Source organism: Rousettus aegyptiacus, unplaced genomic scaffold (assembly GCF_014176215.1).
Source record: "Rousettus aegyptiacus isolate mRouAeg1 unplaced genomic scaffold, mRouAeg1.p scaffold_m13_p_5, whole genome shotgun sequence".
In the NCBI taxonomy this organism is placed as follows: domain Eukaryota; kingdom Metazoa; phylum Chordata; class Mammalia; order Chiroptera; family Pteropodidae; genus Rousettus; species Rousettus aegyptiacus.
The window spans coordinates 108,232,987-108,254,698 of record NW_023416308.1 but is presented as its reverse complement, the minus strand read 5'-3'; the positions used below and the strand labels follow the sequence as shown (position 1 = coordinate 108,254,698).

General features: G+C 60.3%; 3 protein-coding genes across 20 annotated transcripts in view; 1 reads left to right on the top strand and 2 right to left on the bottom strand.

Annotated features, from left to right (window-relative positions):
- Positions 1–872: 872 nt before the first annotated feature.
- Positions 873–8,518, top strand: CHRM4 (cholinergic receptor muscarinic 4). The gene is made up of 2 exons (XM_016146754.2): positions 873–941; positions 5,788–8,518. The coding sequence occupies exon 2, from the start codon at positions 5,816–5,818 to the stop codon at positions 7,250–7,252; it is 1,437 nt and encodes a 478-aa protein (XP_016002240.1). The 5' UTR covers positions 873–941; positions 5,788–5,815; the 3' UTR covers positions 7,253–8,518.
- Positions 8,519–8,543: 25 nt separating this feature from the next.
- On the bottom strand, positions 8,544–10,654 carry MDK (midkine). The gene is made up of 5 exons (XM_016146756.2): positions 10,549–10,654; positions 10,173–10,249; positions 9,848–10,015; positions 9,570–9,731; positions 8,544–8,879 (listed from the first exon to the last, which is right to left on the bottom strand). The coding sequence occupies exons 2-5, from the start codon at positions 10,246–10,248 to the stop codon at positions 8,854–8,856; spliced, it is 432 nt and encodes a 143-aa protein (XP_016002242.2). The 5' UTR covers position 10,249; positions 10,549–10,654; the 3' UTR covers positions 8,544–8,853.
- A 1,151-nt stretch (positions 10,655–11,805) lies between these two features.
- DGKZ (diacylglycerol kinase zeta) overlaps positions 11,806–21,712 on the bottom strand; it is a 41,583-nt gene continuing 31,676 nt past the window's right edge. For 6 of the 18 annotated variants that reach the window (XM_016146748.2, XM_016146752.2, XM_016146750.2 and 3 more), the window contains 27 exons: positions 21,586–21,642; positions 21,109–21,177; positions 20,299–20,370; positions 20,070–20,186; positions 19,899–19,970; positions 19,519–19,614; positions 19,184–19,266; positions 19,021–19,081; positions 18,816–18,929; positions 18,581–18,721; positions 17,927–18,005; positions 17,669–17,724; positions 17,443–17,505; positions 17,263–17,336; positions 17,064–17,175; positions 16,526–16,725; positions 16,245–16,345; positions 16,051–16,130; positions 15,895–15,964; positions 15,712–15,752; positions 14,985–15,124; positions 14,085–14,116; positions 13,794–13,837; positions 13,198–13,318; positions 13,070–13,103; positions 12,732–12,831; positions 12,269–12,519 (listed from right to left, as the gene is read on the bottom strand). In XM_016146748.2, coding sequence (XP_016002234.1) covers positions 12,403–12,519; positions 12,732–12,831; positions 13,070–13,103; positions 13,198–13,318; positions 13,794–13,837; positions 14,085–14,116; positions 14,985–15,124; positions 15,712–15,752; positions 15,895–15,964; positions 16,051–16,130; positions 16,245–16,345; positions 16,526–16,725; positions 17,064–17,175; positions 17,263–17,336; positions 17,443–17,505; positions 17,669–17,724; positions 17,927–18,005; positions 18,581–18,721; positions 18,816–18,929; positions 19,021–19,081; positions 19,184–19,266; positions 19,519–19,614; positions 19,899–19,970; positions 20,070–20,186; positions 20,299–20,370; positions 21,109–21,177; positions 21,586–21,642 — 2,346 coding nt within the window. In that variant the 3' untranslated portion in view covers positions 12,269–12,402. Of the gene's footprint in view, positions 12,520–12,731; positions 12,929–13,069; positions 13,104–13,197; positions 13,319–13,793; positions 13,838–14,084; positions 14,117–14,984; positions 15,125–15,711; positions 15,753–15,894; positions 15,968–16,050; positions 16,131–16,244; positions 16,346–16,525; positions 16,726–17,063; positions 17,176–17,262; positions 17,337–17,442; positions 17,506–17,668; positions 17,725–17,926; positions 18,006–18,580; positions 18,722–18,815; positions 18,930–19,020; positions 19,082–19,183; positions 19,267–19,518; positions 19,615–19,898; positions 19,971–20,069; positions 20,187–20,298; positions 20,371–21,108; positions 21,178–21,585; positions 21,643–21,712 lie in introns of all 18 variants that reach the window. The other 12 variants (XM_036220734.1, XM_036220735.1, XM_036220736.1 and 9 more) reach the window with 5 other exon arrangements.

Sequence of the window (21,712 nt, the reverse complement as noted above, 5' to 3'; positions counted from 1 at the left end):
GCTGAATGGGCTGCGCATCCCATCCCGGGAATGGAAAAAGGGAGCTCATCCCTTTCCCGGCCTGGAGTGTGGGACCAGGGAGCCAGGGGGCGAGAGTAGGGGTTGCGTACTGTGGGCGGGCTCCTCTCTCCCTGGTGGACCTTCTCCGATCTTCTCTCTCCAGCTCCTCCCCAAACCCCGACGGCGCCCCTCTTCTTTGGCTGTCCCGGGGCCAGCAAGCAGCCCCGAGGCTGGAAACTGCCGGCCCTCGGCTCTCTGCCCGGACGGAACAGTGGCGGCAGGACCCCACCCACGTATAACCTCCTGTTGGGGTCAAACACTCCCGCCTCCACGGTCCAACTGCGCCGGGCGATGTAGGGAGTGAGGTCCGGGCGCGGCGCGAGACAACCTCCTGCTCTAGGCTCCCGGTCAGAGCGGAGGCGGGGAGCACAGCCTGACGGGTCTGCTAGCTCTCTTCCCAGCCCGCGAGGGGGCGCCGCGTCCCCATGACAACGTGGACACCCCACCCCACCCCCCAGCCTACAAGAGGGCAGAGCCCCCAGCTAAGCAGCACTTTCGACTGTGGGTGGTGCCCCAACAGTGCCCGAGCAGGGGGGAGCTACTGGTCCTCTCCAGTGATGGGCACGCGTAGCTGGGGTCCCCAACACCCGGGTGGTGCCCCCTGCGCGTCCTCGTTGGGTGGCCGGCCCGAGGCGGGCGGCGCGGCTCCACTAGGATTGGCTGCTTCCCCGTGACATCACGCGGCTCGGGGAAAAGTGCGAGCGTGAGCGCGAGTCGGAGCCACAGCGCCCGGAGCTGCGGGCGGAGTAAGGGCCGCCCCTCGGCACCCCATCCCCGCCCCCGGCCCGCGGCCCGGCCGCCTGCCCCACCCGCTGGCCCGCGGGGCCACCCTCCTATCCCGCCGTCTGTCAGGTGCAAGGGGAGCGGGGAGGAGGTGTCTGGTAAGTGACTCCGCGGCGGCGCGGGGGCGGGGGACTCGGTTGGGGGAGAAGGACACGGGGCTCCCGGACCCTCTGAGGCTCCTCAGAGTCAGATCCGACTGGGATGGGGCCCTAGGCTTGTTCGGGGGTTGAGCGCGGTGATAGTAGCTGCACAGGCTGGAAGAAAGGCCGGCTGTCTCGGATGCTCCTCCAGGTGCGCCTTTGAGAAAGAACGGACATTCAGGAGGTCCGTAGGGTGTGCCCACTCACAGCCCCCAAGGAGCCAGGGGCAGCCGTCCGGGACGGGACCCCACACTCCAGCCCTCCCAGTGTCAGCTCTGCAGGGCGCCGGGCGGTGGAGCCCCAAAGGGCCTTTTTCCCGCCGTCTCCCCGCACCCCCGGCACTGCCAGCCCACTCCTGGCCATGGAATCCTCCATCAGCGACCTTGAACCCCGACGGAAAGCACTCCTGCCCTCTCTTTGCGCCCCTCCCCCACTCCAGGACTACCCCTTCGCTGTTGCCCAGACTCAGCTGCTGAGATCCAGGGCTCAACCCCGAACCCCGTGGTTGAAGTGTCAGGCGCAATGTCGGTGCCAAACCCCTGTATTCCTTCTTCCTGCACTGAACTCCTGAGTCTCCTCTCGCACCCCAGGGACACGTCCAGGGGCCCAGCCTTACCGGAGCCCTAGCGTGAAATCGTAAGAACCCACCCCACCCCCCAAAGACATCCAGAGCACGCGCTCCCATTCGGTAGGGAAAAGGGGTTGGGGCGAGCTCCAGGACCCGACAAAGCATGGTGCCCACGCCCAGAGGCTGCAGGAACTGCGTGCTAAGGGGCTGGGGGAGGGCGGGGCACTGGAGAGACAGAGCCCCATCGACCACCATGGCGACGTGGAGGAGCCTCCAGATGGGCCCAGTAATAACTTCCAACCAGGCCCCCGAGGCTCACCCAATCCCTGGGCTTGAGAAATCGGTGCCCACTCTTGCGGCTGGGCCAAGATGGTGCTCCTCCAGCGTGGGACAGGGTCAGGAGTGTGGGAAGAAAATCTTGCTCTCCCCTAACCCAAGCTCCGACAGGGCCTCCCGGTTATGGGGGTGCTGCCCGCACCCTCTTGTGGGTGTCCTTTGGCAATAACACGCAGAGGGTACGATGAGCAGAGCCTGGTGTCCCGCAAGACTGGGTGGGGAGACTAGCAGTGGCTTCTTGACATAAGTCAGTCCGAGGCTGGGACTTCGCACAGAGGCTTTGGAAACACGACACCTCTGAGCCCTCGGCTAACATGTTGCCCCAGGCTCAGGGGACCTTCCAGAGCAGAGCATAGTCAGGCCTTGTCTTGCCCCGGACCCTTCCCCAGCCCACAGGCGAGGCGCGATCCAAACCCCAGCTCTTGGCCGGACTTTCTCTGCACGCAGACAGCCAACGTCTGGGTTGAGTCTCCTGGCAGGCGTGTTTGGAATGTGGCGGGTCACTCACTGCCCTGCATTTGCTCGTGACACAAGCTAACAGGCACAGGCACACCCGAACCATGGGCAACCCTCAGGCCACAGCACTCCAGGCACGCACAGGCATGCACATGCACGTGTCCACATGGCACGGGCGTGCTCACGCGCTCTCGGGGCGCACTGGTATCCAGGCGTGGCTGAGCGCGCACACACACGCACATGCAGACAGCTACTAGCTTCTACGCGCGATCCCCAGTAAGCACACACAAACAGAACTCGCACTCGCCTTCCCGCCCACACGTTCCTCACCGGGTGCCGTGTGGAATCCCGGCGCCCTTAACTTTCTCACCATTGAACTCTGCGCGGAGCCGAGCGCAGCCCCCCGGGCGGGGCCTGGTGAGGCGGCCTCACGTCTCCGCTCTGGGAGGCCCTGCCGGAGGCTTCTTCTGTGTTCGCGGTCTTGGAGTTGGGGGCGGTGGCCAAGAGCTGTTCCCGCTCTGGGTCCGGAGCAGGCACCCGGGAATCCACATTGCCATCTAGCGGTGAGCACGGCCCTGGGCGGGGCTGCTCGCCTCCCCAGATTCCAGGCCGGCCTGGATCCCAGAGAAACGCGCTGGGGAGTGTTGCGGTCAGAATGCCTGTGGAAGGTCCTGAGGGGTCCAGAAAGACAATTGGGGTAAGGGGTGGGGAGACACTGCGCCTCACCCTGTCTGCAGCTGGCAGTTTCCTCAAGCAGACCCAGAGCGGGACTAAAGCACCCTCCACATCACTGGAGACAAGATATCCCCAATGCAGATAAGAGAGAGAGATCTTTCCCGGGAAAGCTAAGTAGGGGAAGCTGGCGGGGAATGGGAAGGGACCCTACCCAGGTCTCCCCTGACCTACCCCTAGTTGTGTGGTTTGGAAGAGGGGAGAGCAGAGGCAGGAAAATCAGCTCTGATGCATTACCACCTTGGGGTTGAGAAGGTGGCTCCTGGGTTCTAATCCTGCCCCCACCCCTACTTACACACTGAGTGTCTTTGGGCAAGTTAATTAACACTATCATCATCTGTAATAAAGATGAGGATCCTAGTAGTACCTGCCCTTTCAGGTTGCTGTAAGGATTAAACCAGGTAATCTATATATAAAGCTCAGAGGGACTCCTGACTCATAGTTAACACTCCATAAACAAGAGCTATTATGTTTTTCCTATTTGGCATCTCCAGCCGGGTTCTGATCTTGCTAGCCTGTGTCCTGGCTCTGAGGGGCCAAAGCCAGGCTTTCCTTCAGGTTGGCTAACAGATTGCTCTTGCCCAGACCATGGCCACCTACCTATGCCTGAGGAGGGCATCCTCTCCATGCTGGGTGGTTCTGCCCTACTAGCTCAGAGGGTGTCCCCTGAGGTGCCATTTCAGAGGCTCTCAGAGATGAAAGGGGCTATTAGACACCCTGGGAGAGGGCGATATTTGGTCTTTGCCCTTGACTCATTTATGACCTTGGGGATGGCATCACCCCTCTCTGAGTCTCTCCTCTGGTGAACCAAGGATTTGGGCATGTGAATTTGAACTACCAGGCCAGGAGGCTGAGCCTGTGTCTGCGATGGTGGATTAGGGGGCCTGAGGCCAGGTTTGGGGGGTCGCCCTGGCTCTTGGCTGCAGCCTCCAGGGCATCTTCACACTGGAGATGGAGTTTAGTTCCTGATCCCCCTAGCTACTCAGGTAGGAGGTTGTCCCAGAAGGAGCCCTTTATATTTGCAAATGAGAGAGGTGCAGGAAAGTGAGGTGGCTTGTCTAAGACCACACAGCTAGACCCCACGCTGGCCTTGAAGCCGCGGCTGAAGGGTGAGTGCCTCTCCCTTCCTCTCTCCCTCTCTCCTTCCTTCCACACCCACTGCCTCTCCCTTTCTGTTTCTCTCACACACAGACGCACAGAGTTGCGTATATGACAGTGCGCTGCGGGACTGGTGGGGCTGTGATGGGGCCCGTGCGTGTGTGTAATGGTGCGTGTGTTGGCGGGTGTGAAGGAGCTGGGCTGAGCGGCTGCCCTGGCACAGCACACTGGGCGTGGGCCTCCTTCACATGCATGAGAGAGGAAAGGGGGGGTGAGAGATGAAGAGGAGCCTGGGTGGGAAGGAGCGCAGGCCCAGGGAAAGGGCCTTGTGCTTGGGGACCCCCACCTGGTACGCTGGTGGGTCAAGGGCCACCCTCAGGGTCAGGCCACAGGCTCCTCTCTTGTCTCTGGAACACTCTCTCACACTTTGGATTCTCCTAGAGGCCTTGGGGCTGGCCCTGGCCTCTGGGAAGCCATGTGTGTATTTCCTCAGCTGATGGGCCTTTTAGCTTCTGATTGCTAAGGGTCTCAGCCCCTGGCTGCTAACAGACGCCAGCTAGCCTGTGCTGCATCCCTATGTCCTCGGGTGGGGGTGAGGCTCAGGGAGGGAGGCCGCAGTGGTGTGTACCTCCCAGAGCTTCTCTGCATGGCACTCTCTTCCTCGTCCTCAATGCTCCAAGCTCCATGCCACCTCCTTTGGTCCTCTGGGTGCCCTCCTCCAGGTGGGATCACTGGCTCCTGTGACTCTTTGGGCCTCCCTCTGCCAGAACTCTTAGCTCTGGAACAAGGAGCTGTGGAACCTTAGTTAGGTTAACACTTCTGTGCCTCAATTTCCCCACCTGTAAGTAGTGAAAAATAATGGTATTTATCTCCTAGGTCTGTTGTGAAGATGAAATGAGTTAATACTTAGAAAAAGTGTAGAAAGTACCTGTTAGCTGCTGATATATACTCTTGTTTCTGTGCTTAGTACCTTCTGTAGGGATTAGAGAGCAGGCCCCCCGGTAATGTTTGCTTAAGAAGTGACCAAGGGAGTGAAGGATGAACATTTCTGACCAGAGTCACATGCGGACATCTGGGACCACTCATCCCCTCCCCACCCTAGATTCCGTGCTCCCCACCCACGCTGACCCACTGTCCTTGCCTCACGCGTGCCTCAGGGCCTTTGCTCTTGCCATTGCCCTTGACTAGGCCGCTTTCCGCAGCTCTTCACCTCATGCGGCTGCCTTCTTGTCGTCATCCAGATCACCCCCCCTGAGAGGCCTTCACCGATGACGCAGTAGGGAACACCCGTCTGTCTTCCGATCCACTCACTACACTATCACCGTGCCTCGCTCTCTTTCCAGCACTGCTTTTGCTGCTTATGTGTTTGTACATCTCCCCCAATCAGACTGCGAGCTCCCCATGACGTGTCTTATTCACGTCTGTAACCGCAGCGCTCACTGCTGCACGTAGTGGGCACTGGGCAAGTGATGAACGAACGAACGAGGAAGCGATGAGACGTTTCTCTGAGGCTCTGCAGGACAATGTTCCTCTGCCACTTGGACTCGCGTTTCTCCCATGTTACCCTTCTAACCCACTTCCGCAGTTCACCCCTTTTCTCTCCTTCCCTTCCAGACACTGCCCACTCATACCACTAACCAAGATGGCGAACTTCACACCAGTCAATGGCAGCTCTGGCAACCAGTCGGTGCGGCTGGTCACATCAGCCCATAACCGCTACGAGACGGTGGAAATGGTGTTCATCGCCACGGTGACAGGTTCGCTGAGCCTGGTGACCGTCGTGGGTAACATCTTGGTGATGCTGTCCATCAAGGTCAACAGGCAGCTGCAGACAGTCAACAACTACTTCCTCTTCAGCCTGGCATGTGCTGATCTCATCATAGGCGCTTTCTCCATGAACCTCTACACCGTGTACATCATCAAAGGCTACTGGCCTCTGGGCGCCGTGGTCTGTGACCTGTGGCTGGCCCTGGACTATGTGGTGAGCAATGCCTCTGTCATGAACCTTCTCATTATCAGCTTTGACCGGTACTTCTGCGTCACCAAGCCCCTCACCTACCCTGCCCGGCGCACCACCAAGATGGCAGGCCTCATGATCGCCGCTGCCTGGGTCCTGTCCTTTGTGCTCTGGGCGCCTGCCATCCTGTTCTGGCAGTTTGTGGTGGGCAAGAGGACAGTGCCAGACAATCAGTGCTTCATCCAGTTCCTGTCCAACCCGGCGGTGACCTTTGGCACGGCCATCGCTGCCTTCTACCTGCCCGTGGTCATCATGACGGTGCTCTACATTCACATCTCCCTGGCCAGTCGCAGCCGAGTTCACAAGCACCGGCCCGAAGGCCCTAAGGAGAAGAAGGCCAAGACTCTGGCCTTCCTCAAGAGCCCCCTCATGAAGCAAAGCGTCAAGAAACCCCCGCCGGGAGAAGCTGCTCGAGAGGAGCTGCGCAACGGGAAACTAGAGGAGGCCCCTCCACCAGTCTTGCCACCCCCGCCGCGCCCGATGGCCGACAAGGACACTTCCAATGAGTCCAGCTCAGGCAGTGCCACCCAGAACACCAAGGAACGACCACTCACAGAGCTGTCAACCACAGAGGCCACCACGCCTGCCACACCCGCCCCTTCCCTACAGCCACGGGCCCTCAACCCGGCCTCCAAATGGTCCAAGATTCAGATAGTGACGAAGCAGACAGGCAATGAGTGTGTGACAGCCATCGAGATTGTGCCTGCCACACCAGCTGGTATGCGTCCGGCAGCCAACGTGGCCCGCAAATTTGCCAGCATCGCCCGAAACCAGGTGCGCAAGAAGCGGCAGATGGCGGCCCGGGAACGCAAGGTGACACGGACCATCTTTGCCATTCTGTTGGCCTTCATCCTCACCTGGACGCCCTACAACGTCATGGTCCTGGTGAACACCTTCTGCCAGAGCTGCATCCCTGACACTGTGTGGTCCATTGGCTACTGGCTCTGCTATGTCAACAGTACCATCAACCCTGCCTGCTATGCCCTCTGCAATGCCACCTTCAAAAAAACCTTCAGGCACCTGCTGCTTTGCCAGTATCGGAACATCGGCACTGCCAGGTAGGCAGGCAGGGGTGCCGTAGGAGGTGCTGGTGGTCGCATGTGTGTACTGGGGGACCACATGGCTCAGCTGCAGTGGGGGTGAGATTTGGAAGCACCTCTCCATGTTCATGTGTGCCGAAGAGGAGAACTGAGGTTCCCAAGACGCTGTGAGACTCAGGAAGAGGTTCCGGCTGGATGCAGACAGACCAGATCTCTATTCGGGCTGAGGAGGGTCAGCCCCAGATGTTTGATCCGGGACTGCCTGACTCATCTCTATTGTCCTGCCTCAGGGAGCTGGGGAGCACTAGCCTATGTGGGCACCTGCCCCACTATGACCAACCAGTGTAGCTGAAGGAATGGACGTCTGGAGGGGAGCAGGAGCCCAGGACCCCCCTTGGGAGGAGCAGAGGCCAGCGCTTGGGAAAGAAGGCTCGGGAAGGGAATGGAAGAGTAGGGTCCCTCATTCCGTTATAATCGGTGCTTTCTGCCCCCTGCACCCCGCATGTAGGCTCAGCCCTCTCCTCCCAAATCCCACACCAGGGGTAGAAATCTCCTTTTGCTGCAGCTACTCGGCCGGGTTCTGGTTGGATGGGTGGGTGGGCTTACTACAGGCCAGGCAGGGTGGGCTCTGAGGCAATCTCGCTCCCCCCTCCAGCACAGCCCCGGCAGGTTCAGGATGGGCCAGCTGAAAAGTCAGGGATCTCAGCCTGAGCAGGGAGTGACCCAAATGATTCTCAAGAGCCCTCCCCTCTCCCCCAAGAGGGCTCATCTCAGGTGGCACATACGGAAGGTGGGGCAGTGTTCCCCCAGGTCTCTGCAGTTTGAGGAGGCCTCGGTAACAAGAAAATGGAATGGACTTTACCCACATAACTTTAGTACCAGTGAGGGTATGGGTTGTAAGCCTGGGAAGCAACCGCCATCCTTGCCTTGCCGGTGGATAGAGCCTTCCCGGTTGGCGTTGGTTTGGACCAGAGAAAGACCTTTGCCTGGGTGAGGCTGAGATGGGAGTATCAGCTCTAGTGAGTCTTCTGGGTTCCCTCCCCCAGCTCTGGTGTGCCCTCCTCCTCCCCCTGCCCAGAGAAACCAAGACTGAAAGGCTCAGGGGACTTGATGGGGGCACCCTTTCAGGCATGGGCCAGTAGAGGGCCCTGAAACAAATTTTCTTAACTGTTGAGCTTTTTCCATGAGCTCTGGGGAGAACCAAGCCTCCAAGAAAGTCACCATTCTCTCCAACCTTCCCTTCCCCCTACACCCTCCCACCCCCAACAAGTTACCACAGCAAACTCCCCCGGAAGGGGCTTTTATATATTAAAAAAAAAAAAAAAAAAAAAGCTTTTATTGGGAAAAAAAAAGACCACTTATTTGTTTTTTAGGGATGGCATCATTGTGGGGAAGAACAAAAGGGGAATGGGAGTCAAATCCCTTTGGGAGGAAGGCTCAAGCTGCCCAGAATCCCTGCCCCTCCCCACTCTGGGCGGTTTGGGGTGGGGGTGGGGGGTAATGGAAGGAGGCAGGGCATGATTGATAAAGCTGATGAGTAACAAAAGGCACTGGCGGGTTACATCTTGGGTCTGCAGGAGGGTGTGCGTGGGCCAGGGGCTCTTTGGCATTCAGGCCTGGCTGCTAGTCCTTTCCCTTCCCTTTCTTGGCTGTAAAACAAGAAAGAAATACCAATTAGGAGAGTTCAAGTGACCCGGTAAAGATCCCCCTACACATCAGGGAGAAAAAAATCCTTCCCACTAGTGGCTCTCAACCAGCTGACCCGAAAGCCAGTGTGATAGGGCAGCTATTACGCTGCCATTATCGCCCACTCCTCCAACTTATACTTTCACTGGGGATCAGATAAACTCCAAGTTCCTGGTCCCAGCAGCCTGGGACAACAGCCTCGGCCTCCTCATCTGAGAGTGGGCAGATTCACCTCTGCCCTGTTGGCTTCTCTGGGATGCTGAGTCAGGAATGAGCTAAGGGATGGAGGAAGCATAGACAGTGAAGTCCTTCCTATACTATAAAGGGCAGGGTAGACCAAATGGTCAGTACCGCCGGAGAGGTGACAAACCTAGGCCCTCCCCGAGCAATTTCACTGGATTCTAAGCCAGCTGCTCCAACAGAACAGTGTGACTGTTCTTACTGTGGCCAGAAGGATGAACGGTCTCTTGAGTACCTCTGTGAGACCTCAGTACATGCTCACCTAAGGTAAAGGTATCTCTAATAGATGGGGAAACCAAATGCAGTGATGTCAATAAGTCACTCACTAGGACACAAACCCTCAGGTTTAACCATTCTCCTCACAGGTGGGGGCAGCCCCCTGCCATGACCCGCTCCCTCTTCCCTAGGCTGACCTTTGGCCTTGGCTTTGGTCTTGGGGGTGCAGGGCTTGGTCACGCGGATGGTCTCCTGGCACTGGGCATTGTACCGCGCCTTCTTCAGGGTGCCTTGGCGAGCTTTGGTGCCTGAGCCCCCATCACACGATCCCCAGTTCTCAAACTTGTACTTGCAGTCGGCTGGCGGGAGAGCGCCCAGGGTCAGACTGGGCGGCCTGAGGCCACCCTCCAGTCCTACTCAGGTTTCATTAAGGCTTTGCCCCCATTTCTTGCCCTCCACCTGCGCCGCACCTTACCTCCAAACTCCTTCTTCCAGTTGCATGGCACCCTGCACCGGATGCGCTGAGTCTGCGTCCCACAGGCACCTTCGCGGAAACCCGCGCCGCAGTCCTTGCTGCTGGGGGTGCAGGGCCCCCAGGCCCACTCCGCGCACTCGCTCCCCGGGCTGCCTTTCTTCACTTTGTCTAAAACACACGGAGAACAGAGCTCAGGACCCAGGATACGGAGAGACTCACTCGCGGACCCCTAACTGCGGCCCGGGCCTCGGAACCCAGGCGGCCAGCCCTGAGGCTGCCGGCCTCACCTGCCCGTCTCCAGCCCTCCTCCCAAGCCCTACATCACCTTTCTTTTTGGCCACCGCGGAGGCGAGCGCCAGCAGGGTGAGAAGGACGAGGAGGAAGAAACCTCGGTGCTGCATCCTGGGGGGAGAACTCGGGTCAGAATCCCGCCCCCCCCCACCCCGTCCTCTTCCCCACTGGAGAGCCGCGTGCATGGGCCGCCCACCCCTTTCCCCATTTTTCAGGCCCAAAGAGTCGGGCCGTTCACGCAGCGGCGGCGGCGGGGAGACTTGAGGGGCCAGCCCCTCGGCTGCTAGTCCCGGCGCACAGCCGGGAGGCGTCTCTGGGGGGTATGCCCAGAGCCCGGGGCGCAGCTCAGACCCCCACCCCGTCTCCAGCCCCCAGGTGGGCAGTGGCCCCTCCGGGCCCCACGCGCTCACTCGCTCGCTGCCCGCGCTGCTAAGCTCCCTCCCGCGCCGGGCCTGTCCCGCTCCGGCTGCCGCGGCCCCTTTTGTCTCCAGAACCGGTCTGAGCCGGTCACATGGGCCCCCGCCCCCTCCCCCTCCACCAAGGACCCGCCCCGCCCCCTCCCCTCAAACCTGCGCCGCCCCCGACCCCAGCGTCCCCGCCTCCGCCCCGGCTTCTCGCCGCCTGGCCCCACATCCTCTCTTCCCTCTGCTGGTGCCTTCCACCTTCAGACGCCGGGCTCTCCTGGCCCCCCATCTTCCGAGCCAGGGGTGTCCCGGCCCCAGGCCTCCGTCTTGCTCTGGGATTCTCCCCACTGCGCCGTCCCCGGCCCTAGGCCCAGCTTTCCGCCCCCTCCCAGGGGCCGTCCCTGATTCTCAAAGGACTCCAGCCTCCCCGGCGGCATAGCCTTCGATGGAGACCAGGAGGGAGCATGGAGCCCCGTTGTGTCACTGGGCCCGGCGCGGGGCCCGCATTCCGGCCTGTGTGCGGCTCCCTTCCCGATGCCCTGTTTAACCCCGTCGAGGCTCCGCCCCGCCTCCCAGGGCCTGCTCGGCCCCCAGCGCCCCTCTAGCTGCTTAAGGGCACACCAGCCCCGCCTCGGACCGCTTCACCAGTTGCAGGGAGGTGGTCTGCTCAGTGTTGGGGAGTCTGGGACGGGAACCCCAGCAGAAAGCCTACGGGTCGGCGGGGGATGGGACCGCGCTGCGCCCATCTTGGAGCGCAGGTTTGCGGGGGCGGAGGTGGGGGAGTGGGAGGAACCCGCAGGCCTGGATTTGCTGAGACTTGGAGCTGACAAGAGCCGTCTGAGAAGTTCCACATCGGCCCCGGTGGCGGCTGCCCACCCCTTATGACCCTGGGAGCTTGGGGATCACGTTACCCAATCCCCTTAAAAAGGGAAAGTAACAGGCCTGAGGGCGAGGGCTTGCCAAAGGCCACAGGGCGAATGGGCCAAAGAATCTAGGCCTCGCCCCCGCCCCACCTCTTTCATTTCCATTGTTATCCCTGCGGGAAGCGGGAAGCCGGAGCAACTTAGCTCCTCCTTCGGCCAGGCAGCTTGACAGAGGTCAGGCCTCGGGCAGGCCCTGGGACCCCACCCCCTAACAAGAAACAGGACCTCCAGTAAAGAAAGGGTCAGGGTCCACAAGTGTTCAGTTCCCTCCAACCTAAGGATCACCCAGCAGACCCTGCTGCCTCTGGGAAGACCTCTCCCACAAGAAAAAGAAAGCAGAAAGGAAAAAAATCCACTTTTACTGAGTCACACCCAGCTGTAAACATGTCACCGTGAGAACCCCACCCCAACCCCCAGGCCACACAGTCTGCAATGAAATGACTGGGGAGGGTCAGTGGGGTAGGTGCCAAGCAGGGCAGAGGGCAGGCGGGTGCAGCGGGTTTCCAGGAGGAATTCCTGGGGCAGATGGGGTCAGGACAGGAGAGGGGGGTGAGATCCCAGGAGCCTCAGCAGGGACCCTACAGGACCAGGTGGTTAAGGAAGGCTCCCTGACAGGGCTTCAAGCCCCTCTGCCCTTCCCCTCTGGCCCCTAAACTCCAGGAGGGCACTCTGCCTGGTCCAGCCACCCAAGGCCTGCCTAGTCCAGTCCAGCTTCTTGCTCCTTTGTGAGCCTCCAGGCTGGGCTGGGGCTTAGGTGAGATGCCGCAGCTCCTCAGAGTCCAGCCCTAGGTCTGGGCAGCTCTTCAGGGGGCAGCACGGGGCTCCTTCCCCAGGACATGGGTCCCCCCGTGGCTGTCCCACTGGAATGTGGCAGTGAGGTGGGTGAGGAGGGGGTCATGCTCTGGCCAGTCCGGTCCCTCCTCTGTGTTGGCCTCAGCTACACAGCCGTCTCCTGGTCCTCCCGCTGGATCATCTGGTAGTGCTGCCGGTTCTCCAGGTAGGCGGCCAGCTCCGTGTCCTGAGCCTTCTCTGCCCGCTGCCGGGGAGTGTCTCCCTGGAGGAGGGAAGAGCTACATCAAGCTTAGGGGAGGGTAGGGGGTCTTCCCTCTGGCTGCCTGTGGGGGAGAGAAGGCCTGGTTGGCCAGGGCAGCCCCACTCCTTGCTGGCTCAGGTTTCTCAAGGTTGAGGAAGGCTTCAAATCCCCAGAAGCGGCCCTCCCCCAAAGTTCCCTTCTCAACTCCCTGCCTGCCCTGCTAATCTTCTCACCTGCTGGTCTGTCTTCATTAGCGAGGCCCCAGCCTCCACGATGTAGTGGCAGATGGTACGCTGGCCCAGGGCCGCGGCCTGGTGTAGACAGGTCTCCCCGCTGGGGGCACAGGAGCTGGCTGTGGACCCCATCCAGTCCTCTGGGCCCTCCCGTCTGTCTCCCGAGGGCCATCAGAAAGGGCAGGAAGTTCGGGGCACTGGGGCAAGGAGGGTGGCCCAGAGGACGACAGATGTGGCCAGGAAAGATTTATGGGCTCCCACGGGACCAAATGGGAGGGTTAGATGAAGACAGGATGGTTTCCAGGGTAACCAGGGTCCTGCACTGCCCAGATACTCACTTTTCCTCTACAGCATCAAGGATCTCTGGGGGGGCTGGAGGAGAGGAGAGAGGGAAGTCAATAGAGGGCTGGCAGCCTCTCTTCCTCCCACCTCGGCCTGGCCTAGGGGCCCCAGAGGCACAGCTTACCATGGTCCAGCAGGTAGCGGACCACTTCCTTGCTGCCGGTGCTAACCGCGTGGTGCAGGAGCGTGCGACTCCGGTCATCACGGTGCATGAGATCACCCCCGGCTCGGTGCAGCTCCTGAAGCTGAGGGTAGGAGGCAGAGCAGGAATGGGGCTCCTCTGAGCCACCCTCTTTCCAGTCATGGAAATGCCAAACTCACAGGCCTGACGCTAGTGTGCTCAAACACGTCACTCCCTAGGGGCCACTGGGGTCTTTTTGAAGGGTCAGGGGAGAGACAATGAGCCTCTCCCACCCCAGGTGCCCATGGACTCCTCAGAAGCACTGACAACCAGGCCCTGGAGCCTCTCTTCCTCGAAGACTCACTCCTTCTGAGCACCAGGGACAGACCAACAGAGCTAGGAAGCTCCTATGAAGGGACACGGATTGTGGGCAGGACAGGGACAGGGGCAAGGCAGAAGGGGACAATCACCACGGAGACCCCACGGCGGGCCAGACAACTGTGCCCGAACAGATCAGCTCTCGACCTACCCAGAGGCCCCACTCTCCACTGCCTGAGGGGGCTGCTAAGGGGAGGAAGCTGGAGTCCGGGCACTAGTACCTTACAGAAGTCGTTCCTCTTGGCGGCCTCAACCAGCTCTTCACCTGCAGGAACACCTGCCTGTTATACACCAGGGCTAGAGGTCTGGGCTCGTGTTGGTGTGTGAACATACACGTGATGTGGAGAGAAGGGGGCCTGCTGGGGCGTGTGTGCTGAGGGCTGGGTTCATGGCGAATGTGACCACATGGCCCTCAACGGTTGTCTGTGTAAGGTGTATGGGCCCACCTGCCCCACCAGCTCCACTCCTGTGACCAGGGAGAAAAGGAGGGGCCCTGCAGGGAGAGGCCTCACCTTTAGGGGGAGCTGCATCCCCTGGCAGGGACCTACAAACAGAGCAGGATGAGATGGATATGGCACCGCTTCAGCACAAGCCCAGCTTGTCACCCTCCCTTACCCCAAACGTGGCACCCTTCATTCTTTCAACAGTTTATTGAGTGCCTCCTATAGATCAAGTGCTGCTCTAGGCACTGGCGATACAGCATTGAACACGGACGATGGAGAACTGGCTCTCAGGGAGCTTACATTCTAGCCAGGGACAAATAAATAAAGTATTTTGGGAGCAGGAAGTGCTATGAAGAATACAAGGTGGGGTAGTGTAATTTCAGACGGGGTTCCTGGGAAGACTTCTCTGAGGAAGAAACCCCCGAGCTGAGGTGGGAATGGAGGGGGCAGCTCTGGGAAGAACGGGGAGGCGTCCAGGGCAGCAAGGGCAAGTCCAGAGGCAAGCAAACTTGAGGCCTCAACCGAGAGGCGAGTGGGGCTGGACTGTGGGTGGCGATGGAGGCGGAGTGGGCAGGCTCAAGCTGCGTATGATGAAATGATCTGGTACACAGGGAGGGTACATCACTGTAGGTAGCGTGCTCGAAGAGATGGTTCTAGGCTGGGGAGTACGAGAAAGGGAAGCCAGAGGCATGGTGGCTTGGGTGGGTGGTGTGATCAGATGTTGGGGGAGAGCCGACAGGACTTGCTGAAGGGTCAGATTTGGGGTGGGAGGAAGCCCAGATCCTTGGCCAGGTTGTCTGCTGCCAATGAGTGAGCCAGGGAGGCTCCAGCAGGGACCATATAGGCAGGCAGCAGGATGTGTGCGGCTGGTGCTCAGGGAAGCGGCAGGGACTGAAGGCAGGACTTCGGGAGCTGCCGGCTTATAGGGGGGACTTATAGCCAGGGGACTGGAGGAGCCTTGGGACTCACCGGGGCGTGGGTGAGCAGGGGGAGGGGGGAAGAGGGGAAGTGGGAGTTGGGAGGTCAGGCCGGGCTGATGCCCCCAGCAGCTCTGGGTCCAGGATATAAATCTCGTCCTGTGCGATTTCAGTCACATAGTTGAGGTGTTCCTGTGGATAGGGAGGCCAGCGCTGAGGGTCAGGGCTGAGGGTCATAGCCTTCCGGGGTAGCCGGTGGTGGAATGAAGGGCCGCGAGGCCAGCAGACCTGGCGAAGCCTCTGCTTTGGGTATGAACACTAACAAGAGGCAGCCAGGCAAGTGGCTCTGCTGGTCCCTCTTCCACTCACCTCCCCAATCACCTCTCTCCCTTCCCACCGGCGGAGCCCAGACCCTGATCTCTATGTCCTGGGCCCACCAGCTTGCCAGCCCCTTCCTGCTGCTAAGCCTTTACCCATGCAACCTGGCCCCGGCCAGAAGTGCCTTTTCTTCCATGTCTCCCTGGGTGGCACCCGCACTTCAAGGCCCTCCCACCCACCTAGCAATCCTTTTCTGGGCATGCCAGTGCCCTTTCCCTGTTGGCACCACCCCTGGGCACTCCGGCCTGGTGGGCAGGGCCATGCCCTACCTAGGACAATATTAGTGCACTACAGAGAATGCAGATGGGGTGAGCCCATCTGTGGAGCGCCAGGCTAATGAGAAAGGTGACACTGGGTGTCCTGGAGCCAGCATTGGATGGAGCAGGACTGCGAGTGCTCACCTGGGCCCGGTCGATCCTGTAGAAGCGGCTGGCAGTGGTGGCTGTGGGGGAGACTGTGAGTTGGCTGAGGACGCGGGAAGCCCTGTCCAGGCCCAGGTATTCTGCTGCTCCAACCCAGCACCCCCAAGGGAGGGGAGCATGTGGCCCAGGAATGCCAGGAGCTGGCCCTTTAGGGCCACTCACCGTCCAGAAAGCACCACTTTGGGGACAGTTTCTGGCATGTCGGGGACTTGGCTCCAGCACCTTCAGGGTCCTGCTGAGAGAAGCAAAGGCCAGGACTGGGTGAGAACAGAACTCGGAGTAGGAGGGAACGGCACAGGGCAGGCCCCCGCCCCTCACCTGCTGGAGCCTCTCAATGTGGGCGCGGCAGAGCTCTAGGTCACTGTCTCCTGGGACCACCACAGTGCCTAGTGGCACGGCTGGAGGACAGAGCAGACTGTCAGCAGCTGGCTGTGCCTCACCGCCTGGTCCTCAGGGGCCTCGGTGGCTCCTCGGTGCCCCCCACCACAACTCCAGCCCCGTGTGCCACTCACAAGCCTCCTTGAGCTGCTCTTTGTCGTAATGCAGGGCCTCATAGTCGTGCATGCTGACCCTGCTCACCTGGATCCGAAGCTGCTCGGGCACCGGCTGCTGGCTAAGGGCAGGGGCACCAGGAGGGAACTCAGCAAGGGCCCTGCCCAGGCACCAAAACAAGTGTCCCCTCCCAACTGCCCTGGGGCAGAGGGACTGTTAGCTCCCTTTCCGGGTGGGGAAACCAAGGGTCAGAGAGGGGCAGAGTCTGGCCCTGGGCCCAAGGAGAGTGTGGGGGACATACTCGCTGTGCAGGGGGGCAGCACTGCGCCGCTTGGCCTTCTGCACCATGGTGGCCTGGTTGCGCAGGGCGATGCGAATGCGGGAGGCGGCGAGCTTGCAGGGCTCGCCATCCACCTGCACTGGGATGGCCTTGGACGTGGTGAGCACCACCTCGCGGCACTGCGTCAGCCGCTCGCCGTGCCCACCCACCTGCAGCGCTGCCTGTGGGCACAGAAGGCTCAGGTCAGGGGCCGGGGTCGGGTGGAGGGGCCTGGGGAGGCTCTGGCCAAAGAAATAGAGAGGGACCCCGACAGAAAGTGGAGGGAAGGTGAAACCCAAACAAGAAGGGGAGGGGAGGGCAAGATCCAAACAGAGACAAGGAGGGTGTTTCCCCAGAGGTTGATGGAAGCATTCTTCCAGGCACAGAGAGAGGAGGTGACAGTGAGCCCCCTCCAGAGAAGAGGTTTGGTGACCCCCCTTCCATCCTTCTGGGCTGTATCTCAGGGCCAGGTACAAAGTAGAGCTGGGGACCCAGGCAGGCCCCATGCTGGCCTACTCACCAGGGACGTCATGGTGAAGCCAATGACTTCGAGGTAGCCGTCATCGTGCCTCTGGGGCTCGAAGTCGTGGTGATCCCCTGGGTGGCCCCAAGGCATGGTGCCCGCGCAGTACCTGAAGGGAAGGCAGCACGGCAGGCTTCAGAGGACGGCCGTGCAGGATGGAGACCGCTGGGCCCACACAGAGCCCGCCCCTCCTCACCTGGGGATGTTCAGGAAAACAATGCACTGGGGTTTCAGGTCCTGAATCTTGGGGGTCAGGTCAGTTCCGTCACACTGGAGGCAGGTATGAGGCAGAGTGTTGGGGGTACCTGTGTGGTACCAAGGCAGCCTCCCTCCCATCTGGGCCTGCCCACTCTGCCTGCCAGCTCGGCCTGCTCACCACCACTCGGATGTGCTTGGCCAGATCCTTGGAGCTGCCCATCAGGAAGTCGGAGAAGGCTGTCTGTAGGAGAGAGAGGCATCACCATCTGGTGACAGGGACCTTCCCTCGCCACTGCCTGATGGGTCCTGTGGTCTGGCAGACACAAGTGGGCAGGGGGCACGGGCGGTAGAATAGGTAGGCGTGGGAAGAGGGGTTTTGCTGGGCTGGCAGACTCCAGACTCACCCCAGCATAGAACATCTTGTTCCGAAAGCGGCTGTTGAATTTCTCTGGGTTGGCCTCTGGGTGGCGACAAGAAATGGGGACAGTCAGTCATTCTGGGCCTGCTGTGGCTTCCCAGGCTGGGGCAGGTGGGAGGGCTGGGGATGAAGGCCTTTTACTGGGGGTGGGGGTGGGTTAGGGCAAGGCCTGACCCTCTGGAGGACACTCCTTTGTCCTTCCCTCCCCGGCCTCCCTAGGCTGCCTCAGCAAGAGCTTGCCAACCTCGAGACTCGTGAAACTCCAGGGTGACATGGGCATCAAAGCCCAGGCTGAAGTAGTTGTTGAAGACATCCAGAGGTAGCTGGAAGAAGGTCAAGGGTCCAGCATGAGGACTGTGACTCAGACACCACCCTGCTCCCGGCCCAGGGGCACCACACTGGCTCAGCCCGCATGTTCGCAGCGGCCTTTCCCACAGTTAAAAAGATCCACCAGAAAGCTCTTCCCCAGCCCGCCCGCCCCGCTCAGGCCTCGCACGCTCGGGTCCCCTACGTGCCCTGGACACGAGAGCAGCCCACACCCTGCTGGCAGTCTCTTCCCCAGCTTTCTCTCCCCTATGACACTTCTTCCCTGATGTGTCATATTCTGTAGGAGCTGTGTAAGCAGGGACTTTGTCTTGTTCACTGCTTAGAACAGTGGCTGCAGGTGACATGTACTTAGTTAAGTATCTGCCGAGTGGCTGAATAACAACTCTATTGTGAGGTGAGCACCACAGTCCCATCGTACGGATGAAGACAGAGTTTGGAGAAATGAAGATACTCGCCCAAGGTCCCAGTACCCGTAATTGGGAATGTGGGGCCTAGCCTAGGTGTCCTGGGAATCCCGATCAGGCATGAAGAGGCCCCCCGACACCCGCTGCCTCTGCCCCAGCTGACACACCCGGTCAGTGGCCCCCTCATCACGCTCCTCAGGCCCTGCCTCCGGACTGGGCTCCACACGGAGGTCCCAGCGGTCCAGCTGCACCACGTTCCCTTCCTCCACATGGGAGAGGATCTTGGACACGGGCTCATCCGTGTAGCCCTGCGGAAGGAAGTAGGAACTGAGCTCCTCCCAAGGACAGACCTCCCCAACCACACAGCTGGCCCCCGCGTCCCCACCTCCAGTGGGCTCTTACCCCGCCCCAGTTGAGGGTGCGGGCCAAGTCATTGCCAGTACCCAGGGGCAGGATAGCAACAGGCGGTGGCGGTTTGAGGCGCAGCTGGTCCAGGGTGGACAGGATCCAGCCGACCTGGAGAGGGCAGAGCAGAAGAGGCCAGGTCAGGCCAGCTCGGCCCAGGCCCAGGCCCAGGCCCAGGCCCGGGAGGGGCGGGAGAACTCACAGTGCCATCGCCTCCGCACGCCAGGATCCGCAGGTTATGCACTTTGCGGTACATTTCCAGCCTGGGGTCAAAAGACAGGAGTGGAGTCAGGGCATATGGGACGAACCCCAAGTGCCTGGCAAGTCTCTACCACTGGCCCCACAGAGCCCTAGCAGGTACTTACGCCTCCTTGGGCCCGCCCTGGCTCAGGTCAAAGACTTGCCGGGGATTGAGATACCAGAGGAAAGACTGGATGATTTTAGCGCCCTGTGAGGGACAGGAACCAAGAGGGACAGGGAAGAGGCAGTCAGGCCATGGTGGGCTGAGGCAGGGGGAGGCAAAGGGAGAAGGCTGTGGCTGTGGGAACCAGGCCCAGTAAGGGGCGAGGGGTGGAGACAGGATTGGATTTTTTTCAGAATCAATGGGAACAGCTGTGGGGTGATGGGGGTGGGTGGGTGGAGGGAGCTTGACCCCACACATCCCCCCAGGCCCTCTGTGGAGTGGGGAGGCTGTGAGTACCTGGTTGCCCCCACTCTTGGGGTTCACAAACACCAGCAGGGGCTTCATGAGGGGGGATGGGGTTGGTCTGATGATGAAGGGCTTCCAGCGGCCCTCCTTGGAGACAGAGAGAGCCCGTAAGACTCCTCCTGTCCCGGAGGACCCTGCCCTCACGCTCAGTGGTGCCCTGGGTGCCCCTCATGTACCACCCCTGGGTCAGACCTTTTGGGGGGCCTGGCCATAGGGCGGCAACTCGGATCTGACTTCTCACACTCCTCAGGGCCCTAAACCCCAAAATGACCCACCAAAAGCTAACCGGGCAGCATCAGCCCAGGGGCTCTTCTAAGGAACAGGCCCCTCTCTCCTGCCCCTCCAGCTGCCTGCCAGGCCCCAGGTCTAACCTCGGGCCCTTTCTTGCTGGATTTCCTCTTGAAGGATGCTCTCTTTTTCTTCTTGCTTGCCTTCAGGGTGTTCTGCAAGGGAGGCAGGGGTGTTGGTGACAAGGTGGGTGGCCTGGGGTAGCTGGCAAACCCCAATTGTGTGGGGGTGTCAAGGATGCAGGCGGGTCTCACCTGGGGCCTGCGGGCGCGGAGGATCCAGGTAGGCGGGATGACCACGGCAGCATGGACCCCCAGGGAGCACGGCTCCTCTATTTGCTGCAGCATGAAGCAGGACACCTTGCTGTGGTACTGGGGGAAGGGGGGTAGGTTGTGGCTAAGCTGGGTCAAGCTGTGCCCAGGGACCCCAACTCAGCGCGCAGCATGAGGACTGGCCTGTGGGGGTGGGGTGAGCACCACTCACTGCTTGCTTGCACCAGGAGCAGCTGATGGCCACGATCTCCTTGGGGTGGAAGGTAAACTTCTGCTGGAAGCCCTAGGGTGGACAGGGCAGTTGGGGCACCAGAGGCTGGGCCCAGAGCAGCAGACCCAGCCCCTCTTCTATTGCCAACCTCTCTCCACCAAGGCAAATTGAGCGCATTTTTAAAAAATTTAAAAACAACGAACAAACCAACAACTATAACCCCTAGAGCAAGGAGGCTGAGCCAGGGGCTCATGAGACTCTAAAGTTAGGTGCAAAGTGTGACCTGCTGGAGAGAGGCCGCAGCTAACTCCTGCTTGCCGCTTATCCCCTCCCTCCAGACCCCAGACCCTGCTGGGCCCCCTGGTGGGCTCTCTCTCAAAGGACTTTACATTTCTTTATAGTACCTATCATGGTCATTCCCTTGCCTGGTCCACAAACATTTATTGAGGGCCCACTATGTGCCAGACACTATGCTGAGCACTGAGAGTCAATGGACGAAAGGGGGACAAGAGTCCCTTTTGGAGCCTATGCTTACGGTGGGACACAAACAAGAAGCAAACAACAAATAAGTGAACAAAACTGCTGTGGCTTTGGGGCTCGAAGCCCGTTTGTGGTCTGTCTTTGAGCCACACCCTCCTCCAAGAGGGCAGGAACCCATCAGGTAGTGCTAAACAACACATCCGCGGAGTTAATGACTAAGTCAGTCTACGTGATTCTCGGAGGGCTCACTCACAGCCTCAAGCCACACTGGACACGCAGTATGGGGCTCGGGGGCCCCAGGGCCTGGGCCTAGTGGGCAGGGCCTCTCACCTTCCCGCAGTGCCGACACTTGCCATCCTGGCGTCGCCTGTGTACCCAGTGGTGCCGCACAAATGTTGGCTGGTGGAGGATGAGAAGTGTCATTGGGGTGAGCGAGGGGTGGAGGGAACAAGCCCTGAGCATGGCCTGCCCCCCTCAATGTATCAGTGATGAGGGGTAGGGGCCACAAGAGGCTCTCCACAGTCCTGTGCATGAGGTGAAGGAGCCAATGACTTCTTTGTGGCCTGGAGCAAGGCTGAGGCTCAGAGGAGGCACAGGGAGGCTTGTGGTGCCCCACCCCATCTGCAGGCAGGGCCAGCCAGGCCTTCGCCTTTGAAATGGTCTCAAAGCTTCATCCCTTGTACCTCCTCGGGCCCCAGAGCAGCCTAGAAGGAGCTGAGCGTGCTGGTGGCGCTTGGGAGACACTGCAGAGAAGTCCATTCAGGAAACTTGGGGTTTCCTTGCCCCTAAGCCACCTTGGGAACTTACCTCACGAACATTCCTGGAGCCTGATTCACGGAAGGACGGCTTACAGCGGAAATTTATCTGTGAAAGATTGCAGTGACCACCAAAACATCAGAACCTCCTTTGGGGTCAGGCATATGGCCGCCCCCTG

Bases quoted from the DNA above. Each gene is read 5' to 3' on its own strand.
- CHRM4 (XM_016146754.2), top strand. From the start codon at position 5,816: ATGGCGAACTTCACACCAGTCAATGGCAGCTCTGGCAACCAGTCGGTG.
- MDK (XM_016146756.2), bottom strand. From the start codon at position 10,248: ATGCAGCACCGAGGTTTCTTCCTCCTCGTCCTTCTCACCCTGCTGGCG. The intron at 9,732-9,847 runs GTAAGGTGCGGC...CTCTCCCGCCAG, and splicing joins CTGGAAGAAGGAGTTTGGAG to CCGACTGCAAGTACAAGTTT. The intron at 8,880-9,569 runs GTCAGCCTAGGG...CTTGTTTTACAG, and splicing joins GACCAAAGCCAAGGCCAAAG to CCAAGAAAGGGAAGGGAAAG.